General features: G+C 39.8%; 2 protein-coding genes across 4 annotated transcripts in view; one reads left to right on the top strand and one right to left on the bottom strand.

Annotated features, from left to right (window-relative positions):
- The first annotated feature begins 803 nt into the window (after nt 1-803).
- mesd (mesoderm development LRP chaperone) lies at nt 804-7,788 on the top strand. Its single transcript, XM_038692340.1, has 3 exons — nt 804-983; nt 5,421-5,653; nt 7,040-7,788. The coding sequence occupies exons 1-3, from the start codon at nt 828-830 to the stop codon at nt 7,302-7,304; spliced, it is 654 nt and encodes a 217-aa protein (XP_038548268.1). The 5' UTR covers nt 804-827; the 3' UTR covers nt 7,305-7,788.
- Nucleotides 7,789-10,124: 2,336 nt separating this feature from the next.
- LOC119882333 (cell migration inducing hyaluronidase 1) overlaps nt 10,125-27,555 on the bottom strand; it is a 206,035-nt gene continuing 188,604 nt past the window's right edge. For all 3 annotated transcript variants that reach the window (XM_038692341.1, XM_038692342.1, XM_038692343.1), the window contains exons 21-29: nt 26,512-26,692; nt 24,997-25,212; nt 23,609-23,820; nt 19,306-19,491; nt 17,974-18,178; nt 16,025-16,111; nt 15,224-15,381; nt 13,548-13,648; nt 10,125-13,078 (exon numbers count right to left, since the gene is read on the bottom strand). In XM_038692341.1, the coding sequence (XP_038548269.1) occupies nt 12,951-13,078; nt 13,548-13,648; nt 15,224-15,381; nt 16,025-16,111; nt 17,974-18,178; nt 19,306-19,491; nt 23,609-23,820; nt 24,997-25,212; nt 26,512-26,692 (1,474 nt within the window). In that variant the 3' untranslated portion in view covers nt 10,125-12,950. The remainder of the gene's footprint in view (nt 13,079-13,547; nt 13,649-15,223; nt 15,382-16,024; nt 16,112-17,973; nt 18,179-19,305; nt 19,492-23,608; nt 23,821-24,996; nt 25,213-26,511; nt 26,693-27,555) is intronic.

Here is a 27,555-nt window from a genome sequence, read left to right on the forward strand (position 1 = left end):
AATACTCAAGTAAAGTACAGCCACCACAAATTTGCAAGTATTTGAGTAAATGTACTTAGTTTACTGTCCAACACTGTCTAAAATACACAGTTTTACAACACATATCATCTGTCATTGTGCATGCTGTATATAGAGTACTGTATAACCACCTGCTTCACGTTGCTATTCAACATTTATTTCTTTGCAATTTACAGTGTTGGTAACTGTTGTTTTTATATATACACCTATTTTGTCAAGGCATATAATAGTGGCATATAAATTGTTTGTTTTCTTTTGTAGCTTCATATTTCTGTTCTTCCTGTTAATCGTGTAAGTCGGGGGGTTTCAGAGTGTGAAGCGGGCCTCCCTAGGGGAGGCTCAGTGAATGAAAGTGAAACAATATTACTTTACTTATTACATTAGTTATCAAAAGGAGATCACAAAGAACAGCCTACATGTGTCAGAGATACAGTAATTTTTTGGACCTGTTTTCCCCCCATCACAGTCAGAAACTAAATGCCTTAGGACAGAGCTTTTTTTAAACTATTTGGTGTAGTCAGAAGTTATGTCAAACAGCAATATTTGGCTTTTTTGGCTCAAATGTTGAGTGTCAATGGGATCAGATAATATAATCATGATCCCATAGGAATCCCTGAATTGAGCAAAACTTAGCACTTTTTCCAGAAATGGAGAGAAATGTTTCGTCTGGCTTTATTGTGAAATCCCCTCACGCGGTGACGCCAGCTCCAGTCCGCCAGCCACCAGCCGGCTTTTTCCGGCTCTGACACGCCCCTCCCGCCTTGTGGCCGGCAGACTCCACAGCCAATCAGAACAGACCATCTGTAAACATGGCGTCTGACTTCAGGTGGAGATGTGTAGCGTTCCTACTCTGCACATATTTGCTTTGTGTTTTAGCGACTGGTAGCAAAGAAAATCCCAAGAAAAAGAAGGACATCCGAGACTACAATGATGCAGATATGGCACGGCTCCTGGAGCAGTGGGAGGTACTTTTACGTTAACGTGTTAGTTTCCATTAAGACATTAGCTAGCTAACTTACTAGCCGTTAGCTAAGTAAAGTATGCAGTTAAGTTAGCAGTGCATCAGCAGCAGCAACATGCAACTCGGTTTAACGTTAGCCCCGTGCTTGTACTAGTATCTAACCCGATATAAATCCTGAAATAGGTGTGGTAACAGAGATTAGTATCTAACATTAGTTCACTTAATGTTACAATGTGTTAGCGTTACCTTTTCGTTTGTTCCGTTCTCCAGTAACGTTCACAGTATCGTTAACTTTCTCCATTCAAATGTAAAAGCTCCGTATTTGTAACGTTATAGCGCCTTTCTAGTCTTTTGGACCACTCAAAGCGCTTTTACACTACATCTGCGTTCACACACATTCATACACTGGCGGAACAGCCACCAGGGGCAGTTCGGGGTTCAGTATCTTGCCCAAGGACACTTCGACATGCAGCAAGTACTCTACGATTCCCTAACAAACACAGTGTGCTTTGCAAATCCAAATCACCACTAAAAACTGAAGCGTTTTGCAAATACAGAACGTAGATCCAGCATGTCTTACAAGCACAAACCAGAAAAGTAGCAGTTTCCGTCCACGTCTGTCCAGACTGAATGCAGTGAATACTTGGAAGGAAATGAATAGAAGTTATAAAATGTATGTTTTGTCTAAATGGAAGTTATCACTATATTGATGATAGGATTCCAGTGAATATACATTCTTAAACTCATTAATGAAGTATTCTCATATGTATTGGGTAAACACATACTACTTGATGCAATGTAAAGGTTTAGATTTCACAAATGTAAATAAACATAAACATAAAGCACAATGCACAAATAAATGCAGAGTGATTTGTATCTGTTAATCTGGATCCCTGTCTGTGCTTCTAATTTACAATTTATCATAATTTGGAGGTCAGTTTAGCATTTTCCATTGAAAATATATTTGTTTTATATATACACCTATTTTGACAGGGCATATAATAGTGGCATATAAATTGTCTCTCTCTCAATGTGTGTGTGTGTGTGTGTGTGTGTGTGGTGTGTGTGTGTGTAAATGAATGGACCAACCATGTATTCAGGGTCACATGTGGTAGGTCAAGCGTTAACAATGCAGAGTGTGAATGCTTGGTGCATTTGTTCTTCATTGTTTCAGGCAGTATATAATAAGGCAGTATATAATATAATAATAATAAACCGACCACCCCCCTGTATCTGCATGAAATGGTTTGGTCCGGCCTTAGCGCACTGATCAGCGAAGGTGTTTAGTTGCAGTCAGAAGATGCGCCAGAAATACAGTGATCACAATGTTGCCTAGTAAACCAAAATCTGGTTTTCAGAAAAGGAAAGACAAAGGAAAGGATGTCACTCTGTAACCCAGTTTTTCACCAAGAAAGGTGGGCAGCCTTTAGTCTGTGAGTGGTGTTAACCCAGTGTTTCCCCTATATGGACATCAACAGGAGGGAATTCACATGGCAGAGCATCCGCGCAAAACTAGATGTAGGCTTATCAGGTAAAGTTTATGTAGCCTATAATTTTAACTTATAGTTTATAAGTTTAATAAGCTACAGCTGTGTAGAGCACAGAAGCTGTTGCCATGGTTACTATCCATAGAGCGTCTGCCGTTTACTTGCAGAGCGCTTGTCTCCCTGTCTGTTCTGAGAATTCTCACAGAATTCTGGTTGAATGGGTTGACATGTATCAGGGGTTTTAGATTTTCAATGTAAGATTAACTGTTGTGATGAGCTGCTTGTTAACTCAAAAATTATAAACTATTAATTAGGGCTGCAGCTAATAATTATTTTAGTAAGAGTATTCTGCAGTTTATTCCATTGATTGATTGGGATATCAGATAAGATCATCTCTATCTTCATATCATCTGATCATGGCTACTTGAGATCACCGGTGTTACGTTGTAGCAAGTCAGTGAAATGCCAGCATGGAAGAAACAGGCCGAAGAGAAACCGCCAGAAACATCTGTAAATGTACAGTGCAGTGTTCCCCACATAATTTCTGTGTAACTGTGGCGCTGCACTAGCGCAGCAGGGAGAAGGAGGGTGCAACTGATAACAGATATGTACAGCGTGTCAACCTCGACAATCCAGCTGTATTCTAATGTTAACATATCCGTCTCCAACATTGACAATGTTGTGTTGTGCAGATAGACTAACTTCTCAGAGTTAACTTCAATACACTCAATTTCAATTCAATTTTATTTATATAGCGCCAAATCACAACAACAGTTATCTCACAGCGCTTTTCATAAAAGAGCAGGTCTAGACCGTACTCTGTGATGCTATTTACAGAAGCCCAACAGTTCCCACCAAGAGCAGCACTAGGCGACAGAGGCAAGGAAAAACTTCCTTTTAAGAGGCAGAAACCTCGAGCAGAACCATGACTCAGGGTGGGCGGCCATCTGCCTCCACCGGTTGGGGTGAAGGAGAGAGAGAGAGAGAGGAACAGAGAAAAAGAGAGGGATGGAAGGAGAGAGAGGGGAGGGAGGGAGCCTACACAATATACACACAGAGGTACAGACAGTAAAGGTGATGTTGCTATAGACTGAATGAAAAATGGTACAGATATTTATAGTAGTGTTAATGGTAACAGTCGTAATGTTAATGATTATAATAACAATAGGACTAGTAACAATAATTGTAGCAGAGGGTGTCGAGCAGGAACACGGGGGCAGCAGGTGACCCGCAGCCACAGATCCAGACTCCACAGCTCCAGAGCCAGAAACACCTGCAGGAAGTGATAGGAGGAGAGAGGAGAGAGACGAGAAAGCACAAGACTACCAGAAAGGGGAGAAGTTGTGTTAGTAACATGCAATAATGGGATGAGGTTGCATACAGAGGGAGAGAAAGTAGAGGAGAGAGGAGCTCAGTGCATCATGGGAAATCCCCCGGCAGTCTAGGCCTATAGCAGCATAACTAAGGGATGGTTCAGGACTCACCTGAGCCAGCCCTAACTATAAGCTTTGGAAGAAATGGAAGGTTAGATATAGGTCTATAGTTGGCTAAAACATCCGGATCAAGTTTGGGCTTTTTCAGAAGAGGTTTAATTACAGCTACTTTAAAGTACTGTGGTACATAGCCTGTTGATAAAGATAGACTGATCATATCTAGTATAGAGGTGCTGACTAAGGGTAAAACATCTTTAAGCAGCCTAGTCGGGATGGGGTCTAAGAGGCAGGTTGATGGTTTAGATTAAGAAATTATTGAAGTTAGTTGGTAAAGATTGAGGGAAGCAAAACAGTCTAAACAAATATCTGGTTCTACAGCTGTTTCTAAGGTTTCTGAGTTAAGAGATAAGTCGGTGCCAGTTGAGGGCAGGTCTTGGTGAATTTTGTCTGTAATAGTTAGAATTTTATCATTAAAGAAGCTCATGAAATCGTAACTACTGAGAGCTATGGGAATACTTGGCTCAATAGAGCTGTGACTCTCTGTCAGCCTGGCTACAGTGCTGAAAAGAAACCTGGGGTTGTTCCTATTTTCCTCTATTAATGACGAGTAGTACGCTGCTCTAGCATTACGGAGGGCCTTCCTAAACAGACTGCTCCGTTTCAATGTGTTTGTGAGAGCGAGCAAGAGAGAGAGCAAGCGGAGGTGCTGAGTGAATCTGCGCTGCGCACAGCTCCATGATGAATTATGATTTTACTCATATTAAATAATATATAGTATGTGGCATTCAGCGTTAACATTGTCGCATGCTGTGTCACCACAAATCAATGAATGGGAAACACTGCAGTGTAGTGCAGATTCTAGAAACTGTTTTTATGTCGGTTTTAGTTTTGATAGTGAGTTAGTTAAAATCGCCTTAAAATCGGCTCATGAAAAACCAATTGCTGATCAGTCGATAAGCGATCCAGTCGCCAGTTGGAACAACCCCACTGACCTGTTTCTTCTCTGTTCCTCTTCATTTGTAACCCGCCCTGTCAAATCACAACAAAGACTCTGAACCGTCTCTGATTACACAGAGTAATAATCATCCATGTGAAATACAGTGTGCTGGATATATAATGTGTGTTAAACAACGCTTGATGCAAATAATTTGAATCCGTGGTTTTTAGTAATGAGTTACTTGAGGAGTTGTTTCAGCCCTGCTATTAAAACTGTAACAAGTAACTATTTTATTCTGAGCAATGTAATAGAAGACAATGTACAACGTTTGCCTCTTAAATGTAGTGAAGTAGAAGTATAAAGTACCATACAATGGATATACAAGTAGCTCAAAATGACTTTAGCTCCTTGAGTTATGCCAAGTTGAAGAGCGGTTTAAAATAAGGTAGAAAAGATGCTGGTTTGGCACACACTTCCAACCACATAAAGAGGGAGAAAGCAACAGCGAGACACCTGCTGTATTATCCAACTGTTTCATCTCGTCCCGGCCATAACTCACTGTACATCATTTCTTTGTTGTACAGAAGGATGATGACATTGAAGAAGGTGACCTCCCGGAGCACAAGAGGGCTCCTCCTCCTATCGATTTCTCAAAGGTGGACCCGTCCAAGCCTGAGGAGCTGCTTAAGATGTCCAAGAAGGGCAGGACTCTGATGGTTTTTGCAACAGTGTCAGGGGATCCCACTGAGAAGGAGACAGAGGAGATCACAGGCCTGTGGCAGGGCAGCCTTTTCAATGCCAACTTTGATCTTCAGAGGTAGCTGCTCATTTAACATTCACAAGAACTTTGTTGAGCTGCTTTTCAACTTGCTCTGAAATTAATGATTGTTGAAGTTTCTCTCTGTTGGACTAGCCAATTAATCAACTAATAATTTTAACACTGTCATCAACTATTAGAAATAAAATGTGCAGTAATGCATGAACGAAGCCTGATTTAAGCTTTAGGGCTTTCTTCCTGTTGGTGCTGAAGAAATATTTGGAGCATCAAACACAGAACAGTGACATCTGGTGGTTTATAAAAATTATAGCAGCTGTTCAAGACTGTAGCCAAAGCACTGACACAGTATCTAGAAAAATAAGTTTGTAATTATGCTTAACACAAATGTACCTTTGTTTAATGCTATGCATACCACAAGTAATCACAATACACATTGCCATATTGGTGAGAACAGTTGCAGTCACAGTAAAGGCATTTACACTGAAAATTAATATATAATAAATAATAAAGAAGACAAAGGACTATATTAAAAACTCTCTTGTTAAAACAAATTCTCTCTGGCACAACATGGTATCTAGCTCCTCATACTGTACACCAGGCTGCTGGGTGGGACAGGTTTAAAAAAAAAAAAAAAAAAAAAGACTAGGTTCAATTATTAAAAAACACTGGTACATATTATCGTCAGATCCAGTAAATACCCTTAGATTTGATAGAACCACCATTGTTAGTCTATCAAAGAGGACAGAATCTTGTAAAATCAAAGAAAAAAGGCTGTTAAAACTGTACAAATACAGAGGATGTGCTCAATGTAAGAATATGGTCAAAGGTAACTACCTCACTCATCTGCATACTCGGAGAAAGTATTGTGATCAAAAACAACAATTGTTTAAAACACTCTTGACGGACACACAGAGGTACCAAAAAGATAGCAAGAGCATTAACTGGATCTTCTTTTCTTAAGACTTTATTTACAATTATTATTATTTACAAACATGGGTATTTATTCTTTAATCTATCTATATTTGTCATAATATAGTATGGGTGAGTATATTTTCTACACCTCTTCAAATCTTTATCCTCCAAAAAGGTATTTTCAGAGTAGCAACTGATTCAGATCCTCGCACCTCATCAGCTCCTTTTATTTCAGGAAACTCAACTTCTTACCAACCATTTCGGGCCCTATCTTGCACCCGGTGCAAGTGTCATTGCTAGTTTCCAACCGGCGCAGTTGTCATTTTCACATTTTATTAGCACTTGAGGCCACCTGTGCGCTAGGGCTGTTCAATTAACCGAATTTTAATCACAATTTTGATTTTGGCTTGCAACTGTTCTTCTTATTTTCAAAGCAAGTCACAGATTCACTTTCTATTCAGCCAACTAACTTGTGTTCATCTTCCCAAACATTGCACTTCTGTCTTTCTGCAGGTTTGTGGTGGGCTCAAACAGGGTGATCTTCATGCTGCGGGACGGCAGCATGGCCTGGGAGGTCAAAGACTTCCTCGTTGCCCAGGAACGCTGTGCGGATGTCACTGTGGAGGGACAGGTGTTCCCCGGGAAGGCTGCTCAGAAGAACGGCGCCAAATACAAGCAGCAGAATGCAGTCAACGCAAAGAAGAGCAAGAAGAAGACAGAGAGCAAGACGCCCGACTTGGCGGGGAACAGCGCCAGCCATCGGAAACAGGAGCTGTGATGGAATAACACAGAGTAGGGGACGAGTCACAAGTTCCATCTCTTCTGGCCTTAGGAGTGCTCATTCTCACAACCATTATGTGATCAATGAACTCGTAAGCAGGACCACATGAAGATGCAGTGGTTCAGAGTCAGTGGTGTGACTGAACTAATAAACCCTGTTGGGTACATTTCCCTGACTGCAGAGCTGGTATCTTTTCTCCACCACTGCCTCATTGGAACAATGACAAGTACATTCTTGAAGTCATCATTCTTTGTCACAGAGTGGTAACAAGCTCTTTAAATCAGTTGTAATGTCAGTGCTGGCTGATTTCTTTACTTATTTTCTGTTTGATTGTCACCAAATGAAAATCAATAAATGCACATAGTTTTTGAAAGGTACTCAAGGAGAGGTTTGCATTAATGATATTAAACAGCTAAAACAAAATGACTTCACCATCATGGGATACAGCTTTTTCTCAGGACTGAATAAATGAATGAATGAATGAATGAATGGTCACTTCTGAGTATATGTTGTCCGTTTCACCAAATTTACAACATGCACGCTGGGATTTTGTCTATTGCAGTAGCACAAAGACAAATAAGTACAGATAAATAGGGAAAGCTAAGAATAAATGAGGTATATAAAACTAAAATAAGAATAAGAGGAAAATACACTGTGTGAACAATTATTAGGCAAGTATTCTGAATGACTTATTCCTTTGTCCATTTTCCAACTCTAAACCATGTAAACTTGAATGCTCACTGGAGCTAATCATTTTCAGGTGATATGTAGTTGTGTAATGAGGGAGGCTGTGGTGAAAGTGAATCACACCTTATATCAAGATGTGCACGATTAATAGGCAGCTGCATTATTTCAGGTAGAATGGTCCAAAAAAGATTTAACTGACACTGAAAAGTCAAAAATTGTAAAATGCCTTTGAGGCTGACGCAACACTCTTGAAATAGCTAAACCTTTGAGGCGGGGCCACCGGACAATCAAACGCTAATAGTCACAAAAAGCTCATGGAAAAGAAAAGACAAATTAACTGCAAAAGACTCGAGTAGAATTAAAAGTGAAGCTACCAGGAACCCATTATCCTCCAGTGCCACCATAATCCAGAACTGCAACCTACCTGGAGTGTCCAGAAGTACAAGGTGCCAAGTGCTCAGAGACACGGCCGAGGTCAGGAAGGCTGAAACACGACCACCACTGAACAAGATTCTCAAGTTGAAGCGTCAAGACTGGGCAAAGAAATACCTGAAGACAGATTTTTCAAAGGTTTTGTGGACAGATGAAATGAGAGTGACTCCATGTCACGCTGTCATGTTTCTACAGTAGCCCAAAACAGACAAACAGCACTACGGAGCGCGTTTCGTCACCACGTTCTTCTTCTTGTAGAATTCTGGCAGTGTAGACGCTCATCACTCTGTTGAATACATACATTCAAAGAAGACTTCAGAGCAATTATTTTATCCATTAGATGGTGGGTGAGAATAAAAGGCATAATATTTGTACTGGTTATGGTTAGCTCACTTGGTAAAGCACAGGATTCACATCTAGAAGGTTGTGTGTCCCACATCGGGAGAAAATTTGTTTGTGTCTCTTCAACAAATTGATCATAAAGCAACTGTTTTACATTCTCACACTTAAACATGTGCTGCCGTGTGCGTGTTCCGTTGTTTGATTAGCATCCATCAACCTACAGACACTTTCATTTCCCCAGTATCTCCAGGCAGAGGACATTTGGGGGAATCACGTTTTCTGAGGGCTTTTTCAAAGATGTGTCAAGCAGGCTACAGACTCTTTTTAATGTCATTCAGAATTAAGTAAAAAAGTAAAAGCTCTCAATTCAACTCGAAATATAGCATTGCTGCAAAAAGTTACTAGGCAAAACCAGTAGGCAGTTTTGGTGAGGGTCCATAATCACAGAGAGAATTAACGTGTTTCCCGAGTCAATGTTTGTACAAATTTCATCTATTATGTGGTTTATAATGGACTGTGGTGCAGAAACAGTGACAGTGTTTCACACACTTGGCTTACAATTTCCATGTTATCTGTCAGTGGCCAAGTCACAAAAACATGTGGTTTTACTGAATAATTAAGTAAATATAATTTCTTAATAAATCTACCTAAAGAAACCTCATTTATTGAATGGCTACTCTCTGCTGTCTCAGAAGTGAGCATTTATTTATTTCTGTATTTATTTTCAATTGTGTTCTACAAGCCACAGCCGCCCACCAAATTTATTTATTCATTATAAATAATGACCTAGCCCTTTTCCTCACCTGACTTGAATCCTATTGAGATCTTGTGGGCTCTTCTCAAACATGAGATTTACAGTCAGGGAAGACAATACAATAGTATTTTATAGTATTATCTTAATAATCTTGAACAGTGTTTGGGAGGCTGTGGTTGTTACTTCAGCGAAAGTTGATAGTAAACAGATCAAGAAGCTGACAGACTCTGGATGGAAGGCTCATTGCAGTTATGGAATATATTGGTTTCTAAATATGTTTGAAAGGCCAAAAAAATGCATCTAATTGTTGGAGACAATGTCTTTTTGTGTTGTTACACTTAATCTAAAAATTGAGAATAAGCAAGTCATTTGATGGAAATTACTTTGGTAATTTAGTTGCCTAATAATTCTGCACATTTATAAATTCTCCTGATAAAGACAAAACTCGCTTTTTCTTAGTTAAAAATTCAGTTTCAAGCATTGTTTGTTCAATGATAAAATTAATCCTGAGGAATACAATTTGCCTAATGATGCACATAGTGTAGTATATATATAAAATGTATGTTTGTTCTGGCAGGGACAAACAGATGTGCAGACATTCAAACTGTTGATCATCATTTATTTCTGTACAAAAGTCCTCAAAGAAAGTTATGGAGCTTCATTACTTACAAGCCACATATACAACATATTCATATGGTGTACATTTAAAACAAGCCAACTACACCAAGAATCTAATGCATGTGTGCAGTGAGTGTCTGGTACAAATCTTTTAAAATGGAGCTATAATGGTTTCTTACATACAGTATACATACAGGACAGTCATAACATTACAACTCAAAAGATGTCCCTCGTAGATTTGGATCAACTGTGTATGTACAATAAATAAGTATAAAATATATGTATATATATATCTTAGGAATCTGTGGATTTTTAAAAACACATTAAACATACAAAACACTAAATTACTACTGCAACCTCCGGAAAAAGTCCAGCTATTTCGGCGAAGGGAGGGGTAATTCTTTTTTATAATCGCCTGATTGAAACTAAGATTTCTCTGTCATTTTGAAATGGGGAAATTGCACATTGAAAAACTCCCTGATTTAAGTCGGTGTCTAATTTATTCTTTTAAATTGTTATGGGCTTCTTGCTGGTTCATTTCAAAAATACAGACAGATGGATCACAAACACTGATATGAATAAACACGGGGGTAAAACATCACAATATCAAGTGCTCAGAATGAAACAGAGCAAGTTAACAACCACAGGTCTGGATGCAAAACAAGGAATGTTCTTTTTTTTTTTCGTCTTCTCTTTTCTCTCTTTAACAGTTTACTCAAACAATGCAGCACACCAAAACCACTTAAGTGTCACATATCACGGAGACCTGCATGGGAAGGATGTTTGGTGAGGCACGTATACATGCATTTGATTAGTTGGCTCACACTTGTGTAGTATTTGCGCCCACTGATCAGAAAGAGGCTTTGCATTTGCATCATAAATCTCGAGCAACCCGTGGCTGACATCATGGAGGTTCATCAATGGACAATTGGCCAGTAGTTAGTAATATATAAATATCAAACACCAAGACATTGTTACTGTTTAATGATCAATATAAAAGTGAACAATCCAATATCTCAGGTTTCTTTCCTAATGTAGGGTTTTGTAATAAACTGGTGAACCTTGTCTCCTACAAACTGCAATCACACACACCCCTTTGTAACTCCCCCCTAACCCGTTTGTTTCAGTTTGTTTAGACTGGTGTGAAAGCATCAAATTAGCTGAAAAATGGTTCAGACTGCTTGAACAGCTTAAAAAGGTGAGTTTCAGTCAAACTATTTTGTCAAATTGATATTATTTGTAACTGGGCCCATGTCGTTATGGTTGTTTGGAGTCAACTGAATCGAAGTCTGAACAACCGTCATAGGCATCGTCACATGAGGCCTCAATGAAACGACCATAAGGACAGCACTAACAAACCAAGCAGGATCCATCTCCTTGGTAATGACCCCACAGAGGTTAAATAGGTGGGACTCACTGCCAGTCTGTCAGAACTGAAGAGGCCTCTTGGATGAGAGCCGAAATGTCTTCAAGTATCTTCCAGCAAGTCCAGCTGCCCTTGATTTTAACCTTCCTTGGATAACTATGATCTGAATGACTGGAAATCTTCACAGACATAGTTTGAAGTTGTTTTGTATCTCAGTAGCATTTGGCAGGTGACCCAGAACTCTCAGAGATACAAACAACTCAGAAGTTGTTTCTATCTCTGGCACTGAATATTTTGCAGATTTCATTCTAACTTAATATGGGTGCCACCACATTTCTGCTCATGCAAAATATTTGCATAATATTTGCATATTTGCTCAGTGTCTGATCCCCCTGCAGAAACGTTTGAACCAATTCTTTGGACGTTGCATTACGGTGGTTACAGACTTCCCTCTTGCAGGTAAAGTTGCCCAGTCTATTACAGGCTGGTATATAAGGATTTTAGAAAGGTTCAGGCATCTGATCTGTAGGTGCTTCAGGAACATCCAACAGGGAGGAGACCCCAGGAAAGACCCAGAGCATGCTGGAGGGTTTTTCGGGTCTGGGAAAGCTTTGGGATTACCAGATAGAGCTGAAGGATGTGGCTGAGGAAGGGGCATCTGTCCTACTTTACCTTATTCCAAAATGGTCATGCAATTCTCTACCTCTCGTTGAGCAACTAAACCATCAACTCTCCTGTGCTATCCTATATTTGAAATGGAAAACAACCGTGTTGCATTTGGGGCAGGGGACACATACAGCAGACTGAAAGCGAAGATGTGAGTGCTGGGGTAAACAAATAGCGAAGTCCGTTAGAGGATGGACTACGGCCAATGTTAATGTTAACATGAAACTAATGTCCATGTTAGCTGGTGCACAAAACAGATTTTTTCACAGCTCAACAGTGATCATTTGCTCACCAAATCCAATGGTAACTTTAGCTGGCAAGCTCACATTATGTAACCATAACAATGATGTCTGTGATGCAATGACAATGTTCAATCATGTCCAATAATGTCTGTGGAGCAGCCACATTTCTGCAAACACCATTGGCTGGTCTAAGCCACTGTTGCACCGAGGACCTCTAATATGACTGCCAGAGGGTGTGTTATCACTTTAAAGCCCTCTGCTGATGGTGGGGGTCTTACACAGATACAGTTCATCATGGGCAGTACTGGCTCCGGGAGAGGGTCTTCCCCTCAACACACCAAATCACATCCTTTCTCACCGCCGAGCCTAGAAAAAATACCACTCGATCTTGGACCAATGGCTTGGAGCACCTCTGCAGTGCAGGCAGTGTATATGTGTACATGTGTGTCTTTGCATGTTTTTTGGGTGGGTATTATGTGTGTCAGTATCTGGAGGCTACATAGTCTCTTGGCTGTCCTCCCCACTCTGCTTTCCACTCATAACTTCATCTTGAGGACCACAGGGACAGGCAGAACCTGATGGATCTTGGCCCGGTCAGAGTCCACCTCCAGATGGACCCAGTCAGGGCGGAAGGAACCCTTGAAGCCCACAAATGCCAGCTTGTCTGCAGGGAGGCCAAATTACATTGTAAATTAAATCATCTGAGCACCAGGGTGTTTTTTAGCCATGCCCTGCCTCACGTTCACTTCCTTCCAATGTGTATATACATCATTTCTGGAAATCTTTGTCTTCAAAAAGATTGTGGGCTGTTGCATTTTATGTTGTTTTCCATTCTTTTACTTTTGGTTGTTCCATTTTTGACAGATATGTAGTTGTAATTTCACAAAGACAGATGGCGTAGGTTGGCTGTTTTTACAATTGTTGACCTTTTAAAATTGTAAAAATGATGATGAAATAATAATACTTAGACACTGTTGTCAGCCTGTGACATGGGGTAAAATGCAACCAATGAAGCCACAGCGCCATCTAGTGCATTTTTGTTAAAAATGCTTGATGTTTTTCCAATACATTTCAAGGTATAGTATACTCATGCTCACATTTATCTCAGTACACCTTGGAACAGAAATACCTACCTTTCAATTTGATGCTTTTGTCTGCTCCAAGTCTCTCCAAGACTTTAGTCCAGGATCCTCTGGTAACCAGACGGCCCTTAGATGTAATGATGACGATGGAACTAGAGAAAGTGTGAGAGGTAGAACATCATTTTTAGCTGATAGTAGCTATATTTTTCCACCTACGTAATATTGCGAAAATCAGGAACATCCTGTCTAAAAATGATGCAGAAAAACTAGTCCATGCATTTGTTACTTCTAGGCTGGATTACTGCAATTCCTTATTATCAGGCTGCTCGAAAAAGTCCATTATGACTCTTCAGCTGATCCAGAATGCTGCAGCACGTGTTCTGACAGGAACCAGGAAAAGAGATCACATTTCTCCTGTTTTAGCTTCTTTGCATTGGCTTCCAGTAAAATCCAGAATAGAATTTAAAATCATTCTTCTTACCTACAAAGCTCTTAAAGGTCAGGCACCATCTTATCTTAAAGAGCTCATAGTACCTTACTACCCCACCAGAGCACTGCGCTCCCAGAATGCAGGGTTACTTGTGGTTCCTAGAGTCTCCAAAAGTAGACTAGGAGCCAGAGCGTTCAGCTATCAAGCTCCTCTCCTGTGGAACCAGGTTCCAGTTTGAGTTCAGGAGGCAGACACCATCTCCACATTTAAGAGTAGGCTTAAGACTTTCCTCTTTGATAAAGCTTATAGTTAGGGCTGGCTCAGGTAGTCCTGAACCATCCCTTAGTTATGCTGCTATAGGCCTAGACTGCCGGGGGATTTCCCATGATGCACTGAGCTCCTCTCTCCTCTACTTTCTCTCCCTCTGTATGCAACCTTATCCCATTATTGCATGTTACTAACACAACTTCTCCCCTTTCTGGTAGTCTTGTGCTTTCTCGTCCCTCTCCTCTCTCCTCCTATCACTTCCTGCAGGTTTTCTGGCTCTGGAGCTGTGGAGTCTGGATCTGTGGCTGCGGGTCACCTGCTGCCCCCGTGTTCCTGCTCGACACCCTCTGCTGCAACGACTATTGTTGCTAGTTTTATTGTTATTATTTTTATTATAATCATTAACATTACGACTGTTATCATTAACACTACTATAAATATCTGTACCATTTTTCATTTAGTCTATAGCAACATCACCTTTACTGTCTGTACCTCTGTGTGTATATTGTGTAGGCTGCCTCCCTCCCCTCTCTCTCTCCTTACATCTCTCTCTCTCTCTCTCTCTCCTTCACCCCAACCGGTCGAGGCAGATGGCCGCCCACCCTGAGCCATGGTTCTGCTCGAGGTTTCTGCCTCTTAAAAGGAAGTTTTTCCTTGCCTCTGTTGCCTAGTGCTGCTCTTGGTGGGAACTGTTGGGCTTCTGTAAATAACATCACAGAGTACGGTCTAGACCTGCTCTTTTATGAAAAGCGCTGTGAGATAACTGTTGTTGTGATTTGGCGCTATATAAATAAAATTGAATTGAATTGAATTGAATATGTGTCTTTTAAGCTTATGCATGTGTGTTATCACTGGACCCATAACATAACTTTGTAAAAATGCAATTAATTTTCTTGGAATGCAAGAAAAGACAATTCACCACAACATGGTGGCAAGTCACCAGTAAGAATCTTCACCAGAGTGGTAGCACAATGGTACATGGTTGAAGAATTTTTTAGTAGAGTTGGACAGCAAAGGAGCAGCTTCTTACCCGTCTCTCAGTCCATTGACGTAATTGTGTAATTGTGCAGGGATGCCCTGTAGGATGGAGTTCCTGAAGCCTTTGCTCTCTACCACCTTACCATCATGCCCGTCAACTACTGTCAACTGCACCCCATCTTCTGGTTGGTACAGCTTCCTGCCATTCACCTGTTACAACACAACCAGCCAATCACACTACCATTCTGAGATCTATAAAATAACAGAACCAAAAACACAATGATGTCACTTACTCAGTAGAACAAACATCAAATAACACAAGTCATATATAACACCTTAGAAAAAAGAAAAAAAGTCTATTTAGAGCGCTTTTAAAACAAACAGAAACAATTTGCTTTATTAAAATGGAGGATAGTTACTATGGATCTTGTATGTTTCTGGTTAAACATAAAAGATCTTAGTCTTTGACAAAGAGGTCTATCTCTGTAGGAATCCTTTCCATAATGTTGTCAGACACAATAAGAGCCTTTCAGTGGCAAAAATAAGCACTTTAGTGGAAGAATTATATTGCAGCCCTGATTCACGGCTACAGACAGCAGCTCCCTCACTCAGTTATGGACCAATTAAAAAAAATGTTGTCCCAATTAGTACCATAGACAAAAAACATGGGAAAATAGGGTCTAGATTGAAAAATAAGTTTCCCTCTGAGCAGGTGTACAATACACTTGTGTCTGAATGACACATCTACAGGAATAATTTCTGTTTGGTAACTCATAACCCAGTGGTCTAAGTCCAAGGTCAAACAAAGTGACTTACTCTACACCTACTATTCTACTGTCAATATGATACACACCTCTGTGAAAGCAAAGTCCTCTTTGATGTGGAAGAAGCGAGTGTTGTAGGACTCCAGTTTGACCTCCAGGAAATGTTCTGGTGAGTGCTGAGAGTACCAAGCAAAGGGACAGCGTTGGAATGAAGACACAATATTTGGCATTTCACAGAAGCAATTTGAAGTCAGTTTTTACTTGCCGCAATCACAAAGCTAAACAAATTAGATGAAATGATCACAGCTGCAAATGTCACTTTCATATAAGAAAGAAATTACATTTCTAATGATTGCTGTGGGCAATTCAGTAGCAGGAAAAAGTCACAGGATGAAGCCAAGAAAAGCAGAATGTAAATAAGGATACAGTAAATGGGCATTCATTACAATGGAATGTATTTCTTAGAAATTGGGAACATTGTTTGAAACATGAGTGAAAGTAAATGTAAATTCTCCGTATTTGTATAGCGCCTTTCTAGTCTTTTCAACCACTCAAAGCGCTGTTACACTACATCTGCATTCACTCACATTCATACACTGAGCCTAAAGGCTTGTGCAGACTACACGACTTTCAGCGCTGGACGATGGCCGTGCTGTTCACACTACCGTCTTGTGACAGGAGTCTTGAAGTCGTTGTGGCGTTCACAATATCTGACTAATCGGTGACAGGGGGTCACACACTACACGAGCTGACAACGACTCTGTCACCCGACGCTGATTGGTTCTTGTATTTCTTAATGAGATTGTTCTGATAATCTGTGTACTGTTGTTTGTTTTGTAATGTTATTTTTCATGTTAATTCTGACATGTCATAGAAAGAAAATAGCAGGCATAACTAATTACATTTGGTACATAATGCTTGAATGGGGAACTTACTCTAAATGGAACAGAGCTAGTGTTAATGTTTTTAATTACACCTGTGGCGTATCTGCTATGGCGGTCAAAATGTCTGCACTCTATCACTGTGTCCGTCCGAAATTCCCCCACACCCACACCCATTTTAGAGTGGATTGTAAGAAGACTATATTTCTGACTTGCTAAGATCATTTGAGCCTGTGTAGCTTGAGCTTCTCTTGTAGGTCTCTATGAATAATTCCTAAATTGGGGCAGATTAAAGGATTGCCTTTAGTATTATTTGAGTAAAGTATCTTTGATTTTGCCATCTGACACAGTATACAGTCCTTTCATTCCCCGAGTAGTGAATCCTGAAAGATGGATGATTTTGGACACAACCTATCTATATTTGGTAAGGGTTAAAATAGTAGTGCAGTAATATAGTGGTTGATTGTTCAGTCACTCAGTAATTTAACATGTGCCTCAAACACTCCCTACTTCTAGGCACCGAATCACTTGGGCACTGATTCAATTCAATTCAATTCAATTTTATTTATATAGCGCCAAATCACAACAACAGTTATCTCACAGCGCTTTTGCGATTATGTTAAAGATTCTATAAAGACTGGTCTATCAATGACACAACGTCAAGACTGAGGTCTACGATGACTGACGGTGATGTACTTTGAATCTTTAGTACACTAGACTTACAGCTGACGTGACAACAATTCTTCAGTTCAAAGTCGGGCATCACTGTTCTCATTAGGAGTGATATTTACTGATTAATAGTAAGATTTAATAGTGATAAAATTCTACTAAGATATCAATAAAGATGTCTCTTAAATTAAATGATCATGGCCCAGAACTACATTAGGCTTCTTCTCCATGTGGCATGAAACGTTTGGAAACCTGTTTTAGAGTATTTAAATGTCAGTTAACATGGCACCAGATTGCCATTATGGGGTGTCAACAGGGGGGTGTTAAACCACTACTGGAATGCACTCACAGTGTGCTGGAACAAAAAGACATGCTGCAACTGCAGATGATGGCAGTTCACACACTATTGAACTTTAAAGGGGTTTGAGACAAACTATTTGTGACAGTCTTCCCTTCTAGTTTGCTAATGATAGCCCCCCCCTTCTCACCAGTCTGGCATTAGGTATCTTTCTAGGCATGGGTACGTCCACAACAGGCAGCTCAGCGTGTCTGGGGTAGGCCTGGGCCATGCAGTTGCTGGGTGGACTGCCTTTAGGGATGACAGCCGTGATCTTCACCCTCTCACAACCCTTGACAGAGCAGAAGGCATACTGTTCCTTGTCGTTATTGGCCATTACCTTCAGGAAGAGTAGGCTGCAATGCACATAGTAAAGCTTTAGACATATCTTCATCTGATGCTTAGCAATCACAGAAACAATTAACACTGACATGCAGATGTATCTTTATAAATATATGAAATTACAGTACTAAGGATGTGTAGGACCTCATTTTAAGATGCTTTTGATGATTTAATTTGCTTTTTATTTCCTCTTTAGTTTGAGACAGTGAGAGATACTGATGTCGCTGCGTAATGTGGATGTTATCATTATTAGTGTGGCATCCTGTGCCTTGAGCCTCCATGAAGATGTCCTGACGACATCATGCCGTAATGTACGTTAAGTAGATATCTATGACGGACATGACATAAAGCAGCAGTATGCACACTCATTCATCTGAAACACATCCAATCTAAACACTTAATATTTGGTCACAGAATTACAGAATACAATGTATTGTAATTATCAGATCTTTTGTCATACTTATGAGGTAGTCAGTCAAGATAATGAGATACAATAGTCATAATTATGAGATAGGCTCTGTGTAGTCTCAAATTGTTTTTCCTTTGGTGAATGCAATGTGCTTCAGTGTATTTCTGTTTCTTCTTCTTACTGTTTTTTTTGCTCCCTCATTTGTCCCTTTTCATCTCTTTTGCTCTGTACATTTAATTTAAAATGTATTCTTAAAATCCCTTTTTCCAGATATTTAACTTATTTCCATTTTTCTAGAATAGATTGTGGTTAGAGCCTTCACACAGGATGACAATAATAAAGTTTAGAACAACTTGTCAACTGGTCTTATTTTTCAAGCTGTGGCCGTCATTCCTTTCAGTAAAGTAACATTGCAATTGACTGACTAATTACAGTGAAAATTGCAGATCGTCTGACTGCTGACATAAGAATGAGTATAAATCATGATAAAAACTACAAAAATATGACAATGTGGTAGTAAACTGGAATAATACTTTAATTTGAATATTTAAAGCTGCATTAATTGATATACTGGTCTCTTCGGGGCAGCAGAACAAGTTGACAACATAATGTATGATAATCAATAGGCAGAAAATGTAAAGGTTTCAATACTCAAATAATTGCACTACTCAAAAGACACTGTCACACTGAATGTTGTTTTCTGATAACAGTGTTGTAAGATGTGTATCTGACCCAGTGTCTTCCTCCCAGTAGTAGTATCTTTTAGCCAGGTGGGATTGTTTGATCTTCTCCCTCTGTGCTGTCCTCATGAAGACGCCGGTCTTGCGGGTCTGTTTGGTCAGGCGGTTGTGGATGTCGGAGATGACCGTGAAAGTGGTGCCTTGTGGGTAGCAGAGGCCAACGGTGATCAAGTCATTTCTGAAATATGACAGAAATGTAATAATAATAATAATAATAATACATTTAATTTGTAATGCACCTTATATTTAAGCAAATCCCAAAGTGCTACAAGCTAAAATAGGAAGTGCTAAAAAATAAAAACAAAGAGCATGAAAATAAAACCAAAAACAATAAGGCAAAGGAAAGGGGCAAAAGTTCAATCAAAAGCTCTCCTAAAAAGATGGGTTTTCAGGCCTCGTTTAAAAGCATCCACAGCAGCTGAGCAGAATGCTCGATCTCCCATTGTATGGAGCTTTGTCCTAGGAGGTTTCAGGAGATACGCTGAGGCAAATTGGATATAGATACAGCACTGATTTCATCTCACAGCAAACCTGTTGTCATGATTATTTCTACTTTTAACTAACACATCACTTGTGAACAGATTTGAACAAATGAGTTGATTAGTCGGAAGATAGAAAAGTAACTGGCATCATAATTGTATTGTTTAAGTCATTCCTAAAAGAAATTAGGACACTATTCCTTTTACTCAGATTTTTGCTTCTGCAGACATTTGAAGACCCCCGTGTGAATCTATGATGGGCATGTTCACTATTTTCTGACATTTTTAAGAGTAAGAGAATAACCAATTAATAGCAAAAATAACAGATGGTAAAAATTATGTGGGGTCAATATGGCAGGAAGAAATCTGGTGTAGAAATTGGCAAAATCGACATTAACTGGAGCTCACAGTTGCACAGTGGCAGTTAGGTGTTTATGCAATTTAATCTGAGATGTGTGTGCTTGTGCTTGAAATTTGTTTCTTAAACTAAAATGTTGTACATATATACATGTTCATAAATTTGAATCAAGTAATGCAAAGAATGGCCATTTCGAATGTCTAAATGCAACTACTATATACTGCAATTAGCAGAAAAGAACACAAGTGAGTTGGATGTCAGCTACTGAACAATTCCTCTTTGTTAGTGTTTATTTTAAAATACACCTGACTTGTATTTATCTTCATATCTAAATGATGCATTAGCAATCAAATACGACTTGCAGTCTTTTCGAAAGTATGTACTCTGTAAACTTTACAGTTTAATGTTTGCTGCAACAAACTCCCAGTTTAATAATTGTTGCTCTCACTTCATAAAGCCACGTACACTCTTTATCAATCAATCCATGGATTTCCCAATTTCTCTTCCCAAAGTCAACCATTAATTAACAAGACAGCACATATTGAACATAATCTATTTGGCCCAACAGCTTTTTACAGAGTCTGCTACAAGAACCTTAATCAAAGCTTTAAAATCAGCAGGAAGTAGGTGCATTTTAATATATCGTACTGAAGGCAGGAAATCATGGCTCATTAAACCATGGTCAGTTAGCTTACTTTCAAAAGACAGACAGCAGTTGTTTTCTTAAATAAAGTCCAAAATAAACAAGTCATAGTTCAACTCTTTCTGCAGAGAATCAGCCTCACTTGCTGTATTCCTCTGTGAACTGTAGATGGGGCCATTGGTGTAGACACCATCCTTTAGTAACTTTGGCTCCATACGGTCCATGTCAGGGTGGACTCAGGCCATAGGGAGTAGTGGACTAGCATGAAATGACACCCGGCCTTTATCCAGTTCAGTAGCTGAAGGCCAAACTGGAAACACCATCGGAAGGGAGGAGCCCAAAGTTAGGCTCTCAGTTAGGCCGACAGCGTCCAGTTATTCATGCTTCAGTTATTGGAGTGACCTCAGGAGCAGCCCTGCCGTTACAGAAAGCCTTCAAGGAGGGACCAGATTCAAAACAAAAGCTAGCTTCCTATGCCATCATCTACAACATCTTGTGTTTAACTGTACAAGCATTCCTTCTTTCTATAACTGGATAGAAATTCAGCTACGTTAAGGGTTAAGATATCAGTATGCACCAAATAAGTGGCTGTCAGCATCTTAAAACACCCTTTTCATTGTCAAAATTCTGGAATCAACAGCCGTGCACACTTTACGTATGATTGACCAGGCGTGTGGAGGCGTGAGTGTAAGCAGGGTTTAAACTTCTTTCTCAAGCTGTCTTTTTTCTATTCTTTACTACTTCCAGCGTATTGTGTGTGTAAGACAGAGTGCATTACCACGAATGCTTTCAAGGAGATCCTGTATGAATGCACAATTCATCCTGTTTCGTGCCTATCTCTGACTACAAGCCAGCTGTTAAGTGTTGGTCATCCAGAACAGCTGTGCATTTAGATGTGGTCGGACAACACTTTGTACAAACTCTAATAACTCATAAAAAGTGAGAGAAGTGGATGTCTGAAGAATGAAAATACATAGCTTGTTGGGATTGAAAGTTAGACCATCTGAAAAGCACTTTGCTTGAAGCGCATCAAGTTCATTAACACTCTGGTGAATCCTAAAGAGCCCATCCCAAGGACAGGAAGACTGGGGTGGTGTATGACATGATCATGACCCTGGACAAAAGACTGAGTGAACACTGGAAACATACAACATAAGCTGTCTGTGAACACCAGACCAAAACCACTCAGAGAACCCTGAGGTCAAAAATATACAGACCAGGAGTCAGTAGAGGAGTGGAGAAACAGCGAGGAGGACATTCAAATCTGACACAAGAGACAGCTCCATTCACTGAGACACAGTCTTCCTCCTCTGCCTCCTGTGAGCACTTACATCAGTGCTACTCCAGTAACAGTGTGATGGGGGAGAAGAAGGTAAAAATTCACTTCATGGATGGCTGACTGCAACAGATGAAGCCCTTGGGCTGCTTGGTGTGGTCAAAGAACCAGGCTTGTACACTGTTCAAATGCAGGTCTGGATGCTTTTCACTGGATTAAAAAGGTCAATTTGTTTCTCTAGGACGATTTCAAAGTCTGTATAGACATATCTTTTATACATCTTGCTGAGTTGAAATGGAGAAAATCTTTTGAAAGTTTTACAATGCAGTTACAATAAGGTTATAAACAGCCAAAACACCGCTCCCAACCCCTGACTTCACTGCCACATTTACTTATATTTATTACTGTTAAACAGACAAAAAGTCCCTGTAATGTGAAATTAGTAAGGAGTCTTGAAAAATAATATTTTTATATGGATATTTTGCTCAAAACATTGTATGTTAGTATCTCTTGCCCACAAGGTATTATCTTCTACTTAGTGGGCACTGCATTTCAGCATGGAGCTCTTCAATTTACCCTGTCTAGTATTCTGAGCATATATTGACTGATGATATGAGCACCGGGCCAGACATCTTTATATTTTGTACTTGATGTACTTGTTCTTGATGGCCATATTATAAGTGCCCATAAACCCTTAGGAGAGAATCCCTTTGGGGCAAGTAATTATAATCTCAGTCATAAACACACCATTATGGAAAGGGACAGAGACCTGTTTCAAGTGGTCATTTGTTCTTCTCAGATATACATTAATATAAGCAGGCACACCAGAGCTGCTGCTAGGGGAAATTAACTTTTCCTTCTGCTATGATGCAGTCACCTCCATCATTCTGAATTTATCACAAGCCATATGGGATTTCTAATATTGGTTGCCTTGTGTGCTCCATTTGCCTTATTGCCCTTTCAGAAAGGAAGCGATTTGCGCTGCGCTGGCTGTGGGGTTCAGAGCAAAACTGATGGGTTCAGCGCAAAAGTTCAACTATTTTGAACTTGGAACACGGCGTGCGCGTAAGGTCGCCGAGCAGTGCGCTGTGCTGCGCTTACGCTTTGCTCGACACAGCAACAAACCGCAGTGACGCAAGCTATTGAAAATAACGGGTTTCACAGCGCAGCAGTGCGGTCGTCGTAGTCTGTCTGAAAGACCCATTATGCATGTCTATGTTCCGTGTGTTTTTTATTTGTTTAAAGGCCTTTGTGCTTTTTAGTGTTACATGGTTGCAAAGTCACAACTGTTATAATGGCTTGAATGTATCTGTTCTATTATTTTCCCAGAGATTGAAAATGATGGTTTGTCTAAATCTGGCACATCTACAGTAAATCCTGTTGATGTTAATGTGCGCTGTCCATGATAAATAAAACAGCTGATTCTTACCTGGTCAAACAATCCAAAGCAGACAGTACCTGCTGTAAACATGATTTGTGTGAGGGTGGTGTTTGTCATAAGTGTGTGCTGTCCTCAGAGTGGCTCATGTGTCCACTGACTTGTTAAAATTGATGAGCCAGATGGTGACCTCAGCAGGCGCTGCCTGGTCCCAGTGGATGGTGTAGCCTTTGGCCAGTGTGATCACCGGCTGGAACTGTTGGTAGTGTTTCCTCTTCCCCAGGGCGCCCTCTAGTGTCAGGGGGTGATCAGGGTACTCATCTCTCACTATGTGCATGTTCAGGTTTGCAGGATTACGTGTCTGGACGTAGATCTAAAGACAACACGACCATAGAATTACAAGGCTGATTCTAATATTTAGTTATATATATTTCTTCTCATTTCATCTGACTTGGCTCCTGGACTCACACACCTAATGTAGGTGTAAGAACTGGATGAGTATTCTTTTTTTGTTTTTTTACAGGCACCCATCTTAGAATCCAGTGCTATGGCTAAATTGACTAAGTTGGCTCATTAAACTACAAACATGTAAAAAGAATAAATAACCCAAGCTTCTATCTTATAAATGAAAAGTTGAATTCATAAGCAATATAAACACACCCATACCAGTTCAGTACACTCAGTGGTTTCTCTGCCACAGTCTTAGTTAACCACAGCTTATGGTGACAAATGTAGGGTTTCAGATATATTGTTGACATTACTGAGACAATTTGGCGACATCATGACTCTTCTCTACTTGTGCTATCGTTATGTTACCGTTTAACACATTAACCTTGCATTGAGTCCCCTTACTTATTAAAACCAAGGTAACACACTTGAGGTGAGTACTCCTCAAATCTGAAAATGGAAACACCAATAGTATTCATTAACAATGCATGTGAACAAAATTCAATCATATCTGCTTATTTATTTAACCCTCCAGAATCTCCTTAGAGACCAATTTTCAATGCCCCCTTCCCTCTTTGTCCTCTGGACTCATATTTCAGCAATACAGTTTCACTAGATATTCACTTGACATGTTAGGATTGGTCTCCCGATTTTGACTATGGTATCTGGTTGGCAAGTATGCTGATCAACCATACATATCAATAACAGTGATTATTGACTTGGTTTGTCATCTATACAGGCTTTAAAATGTGAACTTGGCTGCTGAACTAAACAAAGTTCCTGGGGGTTGAGGAGTGATGGCCCTGCAGTGGGTAATGTCACAGAAGGCCTTCTCAGAAAACGGACCAACTTCAGATACTGAATCTCACTCCAAACTAAACTAGAAGAAGTTGGCTGCCCTGAGCTATGCATGATTTGTTTATTATTTCACTCAGAACATGTACTTATATATGAATGTATGATTTCAAAGCACTTTGATTGGGATGTGAAATGACATGTAATCAACCAGTGCCAAAGAGGGTGTAATAGAAAGCAGATTTGTGCTTGTCAAGGCTGATTTGTGAGAAGAAATGTTTAGAGAGTTTGATGACTGCTTGCACACCTGTGCGTAGCGGCCGCTGCAGATAGCAGCCCTCCAGTCGGGCACGTCGATGCAGTCAGGATGGCGGAGCAGCCAGTTGTCCTCTTTAACCAGGAAGGCTCCGGGATACTCACTGATCGAGCCGTCAATATCGTGGAAGATGGTTGTTTTGTCCCCGTCCATTTGCATCTTATTAAACCAGGGACCAGGCTCCCCAAAAAACACGCGAGACGTAATCTACAGTAGAGGGATGGAGTGATATGCATACATTTTAAGATCCTCGTATTGAGTTTTCAGTATTCAAATGTCTCCAGCATACTCTCGTTGAGGAAAATGTTTATTAATCCTAGATTTACTCGATCTGATTGCTATCTTATAGTTTACTGTAACTGGTGGTGAGGACAGCTCAGAATGATTCAACTACATTTCATCTATTTAGAGTTTTGTACCAATTCAATGGGCACTTTTGTATGCATGAGAAATTTTACACATTTTACACTTCTCAATGAATTAAATTTAAAATGAATGTCCACATATGTGTAAGTGTGATTCAGTGCAGATTTGTTTTTCCATTTTAAATTATTTGTCTTATCTTATCTTTTCAAAGAAATGTTGCCTTCCCATGAATGAAAATGCACCAAACATGGCTCATCCAAAAAGGACCTGGCTAAATAGTGGAATCAATCTCCTAATGATGACACTATAGCAACAGTGTGAATTTTAAAATGTAGATATTGGGAAAACCTTTTAGGTTCTATGTTATCCACTCAAGCCAATATTTTGCTATGTTAGCTAGCAATCCAGAGTAAAGTGTTCAGTAGAAATCAGTCCACAGGCTTAAAGACAACCGAGAAAGTCGGGAAATGTCTAATCTTTTAAATTACGTTACAATCCATTCATACATTGGCAAACCAAAGTAATTAATACATGTAAGCTGCTCTACCTTTAAGGTTTGGATTTTCAGATTTAACCTGATGACAATAAATTCAGAACAAAGGTTGAAAATTTAAATCACATTTTTCCCTTCATGTAAAGCTGCTCTCTGGACTTTCCTTATAATCAACCACATGTTTACATTCAGTTTCTCACCAAAACACATTGTGTATTTCCAGAGAATCCAATGTCAACAAATGACCTCATGGTTAGTGACCAATGTCAGTGTATTTACTTCAAAGCATCTGTATAACAATTTTTTTTTAAAGTATCTTAAACCCTACTTTTAATCCATGCACGTTACTTTAATCTTTCCACCACCAATTACTGATCAACAGAATGGTGGGAAATCATGTGTCATCATCAATGTCTCACATTTGTATCATGCATGTGCTCATGCATTTGCTACATAGTACCTCCCATGGTCAAAAAGGGTACCTTTACAGAGACATTATATTACCTGTCTTTATATTAAAGTTGCCATTTTGAAACTTGCTTACCTAATGTTAGTACAGATTTTCCCATTTTCATTAATCTCAAAGAAACATCTGTGTTCTAACAATGTCTCGTGATGTTGTTTATTTTCCACAGAAGTTGACTCACAGGTACGTGGTCAAAGGTGATGTCAGTGACGTTATTGTTTGGACAGCTCTGCCAGGAGTTGTTGAGCCTGAAGCCAAAGGCACTAGTGTGCCGTCCATCCAGCGCAGTGTATTTCCGAAAAGTGCAGTTCTGCATGTTGATGGGCCCATCGTAGATCTGCATGCCCCGAATCGGAAAATCACTGCAGGGACACAAACACAGAAACCCATTAGCAATGTACACTCAGTTTTAGTAGCTTAGCAAAAAGTAACTTTGATATAGTGCAGTGAAAAGTAAGTGGATGGAGGTTGGGGTAGTTGATGTACATATATAGAAGTGTCCATCCACTACCACATGCTTCAACACTAAAGGCTAGGTGTCAAGTCCCATCTCATAGCATTATTATTTACCTGAACAATGTTTGTAGTTGGCTAGCATTAATCTGATCATCCATACCTGTTATCTGACCAAGTTATCTGTACCTGAGTAATGATGGGTTTACTTTTTATTTCTCTGACTTATTTATCCACCCAACTACTGTATAAAATTTTTGTACATAACATTTACTTTTTGTGAGTAGCATAAAGGGAACTAGGGAACTGCAACTTCATCTCATTATACAACCCTGTGTTGTAAAATGACAAATTAATCTACCTTGTATTATTTGACATGTGTTTATTGTGGTTGTTGGGCAGATGAGGAGAGGAAAAAATGCAGTGTATGGGAGAGCAGTAGAGCACAGAATAGTAGGAGAACATGTGTTTGGAAGTTTAATAAGCAGCGTTATTGGGTTGGTCATCAACAAAATTGTCAGATCTCTGCAATCTTTGTAATTTGAACTAACTATAGTAAGATTTTTCTATGTAGAAAGAGGGTTTGTACAGCTGACTCCCTGCCATGGATGGGGATGAAAATCTTTTATATTCAGAGGAATCATCAGATGTTCAGCACTGCACAGCGTGAGTGCGCTTGAACTCGGGCACACCATTGCACATCTAGTTGCATCAAAGAAGGCTGAAGAAGAATCATCGAGATAGCAGTACTTTATGTGGACTTCTCTTTTTC

The sequence above is a fragment of the Micropterus salmoides genome, unplaced genomic scaffold, assembly GCF_014851395.1.
Source record: "Micropterus salmoides isolate LMB-PRFRI ecotype aquatic unplaced genomic scaffold, ASM1485139v1 Ms_hic_scaffold_3, whole genome shotgun sequence".
Taxonomy (NCBI): domain Eukaryota; kingdom Metazoa; phylum Chordata; class Actinopteri; order Centrarchiformes; family Centrarchidae; genus Micropterus; species Micropterus salmoides.